This window comes from Dama dama, chromosome 4 (assembly GCF_033118175.1).
Source record: "Dama dama isolate Ldn47 chromosome 4, ASM3311817v1, whole genome shotgun sequence".
Classification (NCBI taxonomy): domain Eukaryota; kingdom Metazoa; phylum Chordata; class Mammalia; order Artiodactyla; family Cervidae; genus Dama; species Dama dama.
The window spans coordinates 40,575,896-40,584,729 of NC_083684.1; the positions used below are offsets into that span (position 1 = coordinate 40,575,896).

General features: G+C 57.0%; 2 protein-coding genes across 4 annotated transcripts; both read right to left on the minus strand.

Moving 5' to 3' along the window:
* Positions 1-1,380: 1,380 nt before the first annotated feature.
* Positions 1,381-3,978, minus strand: PSMB10 (proteasome 20S subunit beta 10). The gene is made up of 8 exons (XM_061138762.1): positions 3,801-3,978; positions 3,476-3,563; positions 3,283-3,380; positions 3,030-3,170; positions 2,638-2,753; positions 2,466-2,524; positions 1,685-1,836; positions 1,381-1,553 (listed from the first exon to the last, which is right to left on the minus strand). The coding sequence occupies exons 1-8, from the start codon at positions 3,854-3,856 to the stop codon at positions 1,442-1,444; spliced, it is 822 nt and encodes a 273-aa protein (XP_060994745.1). The 5' UTR covers positions 3,857-3,978; the 3' UTR covers positions 1,381-1,441.
* Positions 3,979-5,437: 1,459 nt separating this feature from the next.
* LCAT (lecithin-cholesterol acyltransferase) lies at positions 5,438-8,775 on the minus strand. Of its 3 annotated transcripts, none has more exons than XM_061138767.1 (7): positions 8,471-8,775; positions 8,270-8,348; positions 7,644-7,800; positions 7,450-7,565; positions 7,259-7,354; positions 6,945-7,169; positions 5,438-6,028 (listed from the first exon to the last, which is right to left on the minus strand). In XM_061138767.1, the coding sequence occupies exons 1-7, from the start codon at positions 8,759-8,761 to the stop codon at positions 5,454-5,456; spliced, it is 1,539 nt and encodes a 512-aa protein (XP_060994750.1). In that variant the 5' UTR covers positions 8,762-8,775; the 3' UTR covers positions 5,438-5,453. The 3 variants fall into 3 exon arrangements, with proteins under 3 accessions (XP_060994750.1, XP_060994749.1, XP_060994751.1); XM_061138766.1 differs by having other exon boundaries at positions 8,270-8,366; XM_061138768.1 differs by lacking the exon at positions 8,270-8,348 and having other exon boundaries at positions 8,471-8,764.
* Between the last annotated feature and the right edge of the window lie 59 nt (positions 8,776-8,834).

Here is an 8,834-nt window from a genome sequence, read left to right on the forward strand (position 1 = left end):
TTGACTCAAGAACACATCAGTCAAAACAACAAGAAGAAAACAAATAAGTTAATTGTTGACTGAGAGAAGGATAGGTGATAAAACAAATATAACAAAATACTAATTGTAAAGTCTGTGGTGGGTATATAGGTGTTCAGTGTGCAATTTTTTTTTTTTAAACCCAAACTCTCTGATGGTTTTCAGGGAGAAGCTTTTTTTTAATATATATATAATTTTATTTATTTTTGTCTGTGCTGGAGCTTTGTTGCTATGCAGGCTTTTCTCTGGTTGTGGTGATCAAGGGCTACTCTTCGTTGCAATGCCTAAGCTTCTCATTGAAGTGGCTTCTCTTATTGTGGAGCACAGGCTGTAGGACACATGGACTTCAGTAGTTGCGGCACGTGGGCTCGATTGTTGAGGTTCCCCAGCTCTAGAGCACAGGCTCAGTAGTTGTGGCCCATGCTCCTCAGTATGGAGGATCTTCCTGGACCAAGTAGCAAACCCCTGTCTCCTGCATTGGCAGGCAGATTCTTTACCACTGAGCCACCAGGGAAGCCCCCAATGTTCAATTTTTTCAATTTTTATGTTTATAAAAATAAAAATCTTCATAATAAAACACTGAGGGAAGAAGCACAATCAGGGACCTAGGGATGTAGGCTCTCTCCAGGGATTGGGCAGATTCTAGCAGTTCCAAAGCTCCAGGGGAATTCAGCCATCCTCTCCCAGGGCAGGATGCTCCCACCGGCACCTAGCACCTGGGTGCTCAGCAAAATCTGCTGGATAAATGTGTCATGTCATCTCTTCCCACATGAGCCCTGTGACCCCTGGCAGTCAGAAAACAGAGTCAGTCTCCCTCGTCATAGCCCAACAAGTGCAAACAGAAGCTCAGCATTGTGTTAGTACCTCAGGTCTGCCTGGTCATCAGAGGGGTTTCACAGATAAAGGCCTTGTAGGAGTGTGCTTGTGAGAACTTGCCCTTGGAATCAGGAAGCAGCTCCTCCATCAGCATTTTAGCCATAGTGGGGCAATGGGGGTGGGGGGTCTGACTGGGAGCTGTGGGCTTTGTCCTTGGTCACTGATGAGGCAGGTAAAGGCTCTAGGTGGGGGCAGTACAGCGGTCTCCAGTGGACCAGAGGGCAAGAGCCAGGCATGGGAGTGGTAGGGGGAGCCTCCATGGTATGGAGAGGGGGCTTTCCACCTTGAGCCTGCAATGCTTGCCAGGCTGGGGTTCTAGAGGGGTAGATGATTAAGGTGGTGAGTGAATGGTGCCCCTCAGGCCAGACTGCAGCCATGGGAGGGAATGGCCTTTATGGAATGTGGCTAAGGGAAACACCTTAGCCACAGAGCCCTGCTGGCTGCTTGTTCCTCTCCACCCAAGAACGACACAGACATCTGTCAAGGTAGGTGTTTGTGTTTTTGGGGTTTATTCCTCTTTGTTCCAAGCTCTAAGCCTCAGCCTACTTCACTCCACATCCATGGCCTGCACGGTTTCCTCCACCAGCTCCAGAGTCAGCGGCACCACTGTCTGGGACAGGACAGGTGTGGTTCCAGGGGCAAAGCGGTACTGGCTGGACCTGGGAAGAAGCAGGGATGACCCCTCAAAAGGGGTCCATCGAGTGTCCCATCCTCTATTTATAGCCCTGTCTTCCCTCCCTACCACCCCATCCATCCTCCCCTGGGATTCCTCCATCCCCGGTGCTCCTACCTCTCTATAGGCTTTGTGGGAGAGCTCAGGGCTCGCAGCATCTTGGCGCCTGCCGTGGTGATCACACATGCATCCACATTGCCCCCAGAGCCCAGGTCACCCAGGATCCCTGCAGTGATGGCTTCTACCAGCAGCTCCTGCGCTGCCTCCAGCTGCAATGATGTGTCAGTGAGGCCTCATGGACCCTTCTAGATCACCCTTAGGCTATAGCCTGGAGACAGTTCATATTGAAGCCAGGCCTCATTTACTCACACCCAAACTCCCCTCTCTCTCGCCCTACACCCCCATCTCCACCCCAAGCTCCTCTACCCTGGTTTCAGTTTCCCCCTGTACCGTGACCCCATATTCCCACTGCCCCCATCTTCACAAACTTCTGAGTCACACTTGTGGCTCTGCTTCCACTGGCCTGTTCACCCACCCCCAATTCCTCACTCCCTGCCTTTTCTTTCTGGGCCTTAGCCGCCTATAAAGTGACATACATATGCCTTCTGCTTCCATCCATCCCAAACAAAATCCAGACCCCAGACCCCCCCCCCCGTCTCTCCTCAACTTCAAATGGCACTCTGAGGTTTGACTTCTGAGGCAGTCCAAGCTTTGGCACTGTTAGAATAGCACCTCATCCTCACTGCACTGGCCCCTCAGTCTCCACTCAGTCGTCACCTCCGAGAAGCCTTCCCCGACTAGGCCAGGGCTCCTCTGCGTTTCCCCGCTCGCGGGTGCACTTCCCACCAATGCTCGCGTAATGTGGTGGTGGTGGTGGGGTGGGGCAGGTGTCACTCACCGTCATGTTCGGCTGGAACCGGTCCTCCAGCACTGCTATGGCCGCATCCTGGCCGGATCCTGTAAGCAAGAGGGGCATCTGAGATCAACTGCGGCCGCCCAGTCGCTGAGCGAAAAACGCTGAGGCCAGGGTCGCACAGCAAGGTTCGAGGGGAGCGGGCAGAAGCGCTCACCCAGGGCCGTGAAGGGCAGCCGGCTGTAGGAGCCATGGGGGTGCACGCTGTAGAGCTGCGGTCCTGTGAAGTCCACGCCGCCCACGATCAGCGACGCTCCCACATAGCCCTGGTACCTTTTCGCCGAGTGGGTACGGTCAGCGGAACGCACCGGAGGCCAGGTCCCGCCCCTCCACGAAACCGCCCCTGCCTCCGAACCCCGCCCCCTCCCGCGGTCTGGCTCCCCATAACTGACAGCGCTCCTCGCTGTCTCCCTCTTAGCTCCTCTTAGGCCCGCCTCTTCCGGGCTCTCGGACCTCGCAGCCCCGCCCTTCCTCCGGTCCTGTGTCCTCTCAGCCCCGCCCTCCCCGCAGCTGCCCCTCCTCAGGGTCAGCTTAGACCCGCCTCAGCACCGGAAGAGCGTCTGGCGCAGCATGCGTGTGACGGTGGCCACGCGGGACTCGCGGCCCGTGGACAGTGCGTGTAGCTCCATGTTGGACGCCGCCATCCGCGTGGTCATCTCGGCGTCCGCGGCTACTCCAGCCCCACAGCAGCTGAGGGCGAAGGGAGGGGTCCCGTGAGGGAGTTGCTGGGAAGTGCTGGCACCCGGGATGGGAACGAGGGGGTGGTTCTTGGAGGGGGAGAGTTAGGCAGGGGAATGCTCACTAGATTTTGGGGGCGATGAAGTGGATCTTTTCGCAGATCTTGTCCGCGACGACCGAATCGTTAGTGGCCCGTGTATCCGCGCCCAAGATGACCCCGTCCTGGGGGTGGGGGACGGGGAGGAGCCGTTGGCCTAGTCCCCACGTCCCATTTCCCGCCGCCCCTCTAGGCCGCGCCATCCCAGCTCCCTGCTTACTTGGAACACAAGGCCTGCAATGGTGGTCCCGGTCTTGCGTGCGTGAGGGACCCGGAGCCCCGGGAGGGAGCGTTGCAAGGCTGCATTTCTGGAAACGGAGAGGAGAGGCCCAGGTTTCAGTTCTTCTGGGACCCCCATCACATCCCTCACTTCTGTCCCGGTTTCCCTCACCTCCTGGGGTAAACCTGGGAACCCAAGTCGTTTCAACACACGTACCTTACCCCACTCTCGCCCCCAGGAATTTTAAAGATCCTGGGGTGCTCACTCCCGGAAGCCCTCGCTGAAGGGCATAGGCAGCTGGGGAACCAACCATTCCCGCCCTCACCTCTCACAGTTCTCGAAGGAGAAGCCCCTTTGGGGCTCTAGCACTGTCTTCTGCATCTCCAGATGGGCAGGGGGTCAGAGGAGTGGGATCAGCAGGAAAGAAAGAAGGCGGAAGGCTTGTCCTCTGCCGGGCTGCACTATTGAGTTTCCCCCTTTCGCTTTCACGTTTCCTCAGAGCATGCTGGTCCTTTTCTGCGTCTTCTCTTTCACTTTCACCTTCAGCTCTGGTCTTTCGCAGCTTAGGAAGAGGGGAGATGTCCCTTGCTTGGCACTCCAAGCTGCTCCTGGGTCCTCTGTCTGAACAGAGGGACAAATTTCTCCTCTTTGGCCATTGTCCAGCCTGAGCCCCGGGCTCTGCCTACCCTGACCCCACCTCTAACTTCAAGTCTCAGCGCCCTAAGGCTATCACATTGACCAGTTCTCTGTTCTCATTATTACCTGTCTTCAACAGCATCAGTCATGGCTGCCTTTTGTCCTTCTCCCAACTCCTGCCTCTTGTTTGCTGCCTTTGCCTTCTTCCCAAAACCCAAACACTGAGGCTCAGTCCTCTCGGCCAAGGTGATGCTGATCTGTCTTCCGTGTTTCAGATGCGGTCCTCCCTCTCTCAGGAGGGGCATCATGGTTGTCCCTCAGGTGGCCTGTAGACATGCTGGGCTCTGCCCTTGGCCAAGCCTTATTTCACCTCCCATAGGACCCTTTATCTAGCCACTTCTTTCTCTGGATTACTGCTTGTCTCAGCTAGCATCCTCTCCCCGCTGGGCACAGCACTGGCCTCCCTGATTTCCCAATTCCTGCCCCTCACCCTCCACCCCAGACTACACTCCATGTTACAGAGAGGGGGCTCTTTTCTAGGTTGGAAATCTGGTCACACTCTTTCCCTGGTTAAACCCTGTATCAGTTGCACACAGCTCTTAGGCTCAAACGAGTCTTTACAGTCACCCTTCTCATTCATTCCATCTGATCTCTGCATTGGCAACACCTCCTCTGGGAAGCCTTTCCTGACCCACAAGACTCGCCACCTTGTTGCTCTCTATACTTTTCTCTCATATCACTTAGCTCCATTACCTAAAAATTAAATCTTCACCAGGGAAGTGACCCATTTAATGGCTGTCACTCTTCTAGATTCTGAACTCCTGTGCTTCTGTCACCCACCTAGCACTCAAAAGCCTCTGTCCAGAGGCGGGGTCTCGCCTGCCCTTTTGGGAGCTAGGAGGGACATTTCAGATCTTCCACATCCTGCACCCTTGGCTCCATGTATGCCCATTCCACTGCTGTGTGTGCAGCTGCCTCCAGTCCCCATGCCCAGAACAGAGGCAGGCACAGGCAGGCTGCTTAAACAGCTCAACCAGCAGTTTGCGCATGCTAAATCGCTTTAGTCGTGTCCATCTTTTTGTGACCCTATGGACTGTAGCCTGCCAGGCTCCTCTGCCCCTGGGATTCTCCAGGCAAGAATACTGGAGTAGGTTGCCATGCCCTCCTCATGGGAAGGTATACATCTCAAGGTGCCCAATTCAGTCCCAGGCTTTAGCAAAGCTCTTCACTCCACAAAGCACCAGGCCTGCGGCTGCGGATGAATGCATCCTTTGTGAGGACCCTAGTGCCTTTCCTTCAACTCACAACACATGTCAGGGCTTTTAACAGCAAAGGAATGTCTTTATTCAGGGGGCATGGGCTTTGGGCTGGCAGTCGGGGGTACAGCAGTGCTATTTCGGTAGGTACCCAGCAGGATGGCATTGATGTGCTCCAGTGTCTGATTGCTGAAGACCATATTGAGGTGCTGTGTCCCAGGCAGAGGCAATAGGTGCACAGGCTGTTTCTGGCGGCCCTGCCAGCGGGCACAGAGCTCGGTGCTGCGCGTGGCCACAGTGTCATCACCATCCTCATATAGCACATCCACGGGGTCTGTGTAGGGGAAGCCGTGGTCATAGATGTAGGTGCTGGGCGTGGGCAGGCCTATGCCATACAGACAGTACACTTCCACGCCAGGTGCTGGGAGGCCTGCCAGCAGGTCACGTGACTGGAGCCACATGTACCAGCCTTCCTCAAAGTGGAGGTCTGTAAAGAAGCGCTGCATGTGACGGCTTGTGTAGTTGATGCTGGGGGTGGAAATGAACACGTGGTCCTCAGGCCACGTCTGCCTGGCAGGAAACATCCAGGGTGACGTTGTCGTCATGCGCTGCTCCTCTTTCAGCTTGATGCTGGACATGATTGGGATGCCCTGGTTGTCACCTGGGGACAGAGAGTAAGGTGGGGTAGGGCTATTCCAGCCGGCAGGCCCACAACTTGCCCCCCAGCCCAAGCTCAGCTGGACACTCAATCTTGTCCTTGCCCAATCCAAACACAGACTCCAAGTCCTAGACTACTGGCCTAGCATTCTGGAGGTGCTCATGTGTACTTGTTAACTGAGAAGCCCCGATGGCACCTCTGACAGGGAGAGCTGGAGGCTTCAACAGGAGGGTCGGGGAGCAGTGCTTCCTGAGGGCGGGAGCGTGAGTTGGGGGATATAGTGCTGGCAGTTCTGTCTCAGGCAAGTGTCTGTCGACCCTTATGGCCTGTGCTGCACAGGGCTCAGAGCTGTGTTCTGGGAAGGATGAAATGAGACCCATCTCTGACACACATTGATGTGGTCTGGGGAGTGTTTCCTTCACTTCAGCTCCTAGGTGTAAGACCATGTCCAGCTGTGTTCAGCCTACAGTAGGTGCTCCACATGAGGTATCTGTCCTCGGGGAAGAGCAGGAAGGGCTCCTGGGGTCTGGCCCTGGCTTTGGCAGATCTGCCATGGCCTGGCTTAGGGAAGATCCGTGTGCAAAGCAGATCCTGGGAGCTGAGTGGGTAGACCTGAGGCCACGAGGAACAGACCTCAGTCAGACTCAGCAATGAGTCAGATTGCTGGGATTCACTTCATCTTTGTTTACCTCCCCTTTGTCATCACTGAGACAAACTCAGGAGTTTGTCTAACAGTCCAGGCTGGGCTCACTGCTCTCCAAGGACAATGAAAGGGGCTATTTCCCAGAGGTGGTAGACAACACCCCCCTAGATGGGCATTGTGAGAAGAAACAGGAGTAGGGGCAGGCCCATGGTCAGCTTCTTTCCACCACCACCCCCCCACATCCTGTGGGACCCAAGTGATCACAGGCCCTCTCACCTGAAGCTAAGACTAACATAGGCTTGATGGAGCCACCCCAGGGAGCCCCGAGAGAGATGAAACCATCGATGAAGCGGTCCTTCCAGGTCTGGGGTTGGCGAAGTAAGAAATAGAGCAGGTGCAGGCAGCCAAGACTGTGCCCAATGAGGAAGACGGGCTTCCCATACGTAGCATGCATCTCCTCGACCAGTCCAGCAAGCTTCAGGTAGTACTCCTCCTGCTGGCCTGCAGGGGGGTGGGTGGGTGGGTCAGCATGGCTGGAGGTAGGGGCCTCCACCCTGCCCCCCAAGCCCCCTAAACATAGAGACACTCACTAGGCTCCAGCCGCCAGTCGTAGGGGGCAGCCCGCACTGTCTCATCCCGCACGTACCCATTGTTGACCAGGTTCTGTACCAGTGTGTGCATATAACCTGTGGGGGAGGCGGCGGCATCAGAGGCTGTGGCCATGGCCCCTGCAAGCCCAACACAGCCTAGAGCCCAACCCTCTCCCTCAGCACACACACACCTGCCAACTTGCTGCTGTCCAGGTACTCAACAGAGTAGGTCTTGCCAAAGCCGGGGACACGGATCTGTACACCGGGAGCATTGGACACCCTCCCAGAGCTGCGATTGTACACAACCCTGGGGGCAGTGGGACATTGAGCGGACCTGCGGCCAAGGAGCAGGGCAAGGGACTAGGCCAGAGGTGACAGCACCCACCTGGTGTTGTCAATCCAGCAGTCTACCCCAAGGGGCAGGAACATGTTGAGATCTAGCCAGATGGTGAAAAAGTCCTCCGTCTTGCGGTAGCACATCCAGTTCACCACACTCGGTTTATCCAGCTTGGCTTCCAGCTGATTCCCCAGGCAGCCGGGCACTGCGGGCACCAGCCTTCACTCTGGACCCCACCCCAGCCTCACCTCCCCGACAGCCCCACCCCTTCCTCTCCCATACACCATCAACCCCCAGAGACTAAGGACAAGATCCTCTCTTTCTGTTCATATCCCCTGCTCCATCTCCCCAAAGTCCAGACTCCCCCCAGGGAGGGAAGATCCAGGGGCCAAGGCCACTGGCCCCTGCCCCCACAAAACAAACAGCTAGCATGATTCTCCATCTCTGCCAAAGTCCAAGAGGTGAACAAATAGTGTGGGGAGCGGGGACAGGACCTGACAGGCCTCTCCTGCTCTCCTGGGTTGGGCACATCGTCCTTGCCGGGGTGGGGGCTGAGGAAGGAGTGGTGGGGAGGGAGGGGGGCTGGACCCAGGGTCTGGCTACAGCTACAGCTGACCACAGCTTGTAATGCCCTGGCCAAGCCCTCTGGCACACCCACCCTCCACTCCACCCACCTGGGGGAAGACACCTCGGAGACACAGGAACAGAAGGGGTGGATTTCTCCTCAGGACAAGCCTCTGGCGCCTCCAAACACTGAGGCAGGAATTGGGGCTAATGCATGGGCAGAAGGGCGTCGGCAGGCTCTGCTACCAGGGGCGGGGGCCCCAGTTCCCCAAGGGCTGGCCGGGTATATCAGGGGCCTGGTGGGGGCTTACCGAGGATGACGGGCCGTGTGTGGTTACTGAGCTCGGCCTTGGGCGTGGTGTGCGGGGGGAACAGCACATTGAAGAGCCAGAAGGGGGCAGCTGGGGGGAGCAGCAGCCCCAGCAGCAGCAGGACCCACTGCCGCGGGGAGCCGGGCGGCCCCATTCCAGCCCTAGTGCCTGGTGCCCGGTAAAGCGGTCCTGGGCTGGCCTTATCTGGAGTGGGGGTGGGAGGGGCCCCAGGGCCAGTGGGAGGGACAGCCTGGCCAATGGGGCTGGCCAGTGGTTGCCGGAAAGGGGCATAGCGTCAGGGAGCTGGCTCTGGGCCTGGATTCAATTCCGCCTTCTTCCCCCGTGCCAGGGGAAACAGAGCTGG

Excerpts from the sequence above, each read along its gene's own strand:
- PSMB10 (XM_061138762.1), bottom strand. The coding sequence starts at position 3,856 with ATGCAGAAGACAGTGCTAGAGCCCCAAAGGGGCTTCTCCTTCGAGAAC. Across the intron at positions 3,381-3,475 it reads TTGCAGGCCTTGTGTTCCAA|GACGGGGTCATCTTGGGCGC; the intron begins GTAAGCAGGGAG and ends CCCCACCCCCAG. Across the intron at positions 1,837-2,465 it reads GGTTCCAGCCGAACATGACG|CTGGAGGCAGCGCAGGAGCT; the intron begins GTGAGTGACACC and ends ACATCATTGCAG.
- LCAT (XM_061138766.1), bottom strand. The coding sequence starts at position 8,761 with ATGCCCCTTTCCGGCAACCACTGGCCAGCCCCATTGGCCAGGCTGTCC. Across the intron at positions 7,355-7,449 it reads GGACAGCAGCAAGTTGGCAG|GTTATATGCACACACTGGTA; the intron begins GTGTGTGTGTGC and ends CCTCCCCCACAG. Across the intron at positions 6,029-6,944 it reads TATGTTAGTCTTAGCTTCAG|GTGACAACCAGGGCATCCCA; the intron begins GTGAGAGGGCCT and ends CTCTGTCCCCAG.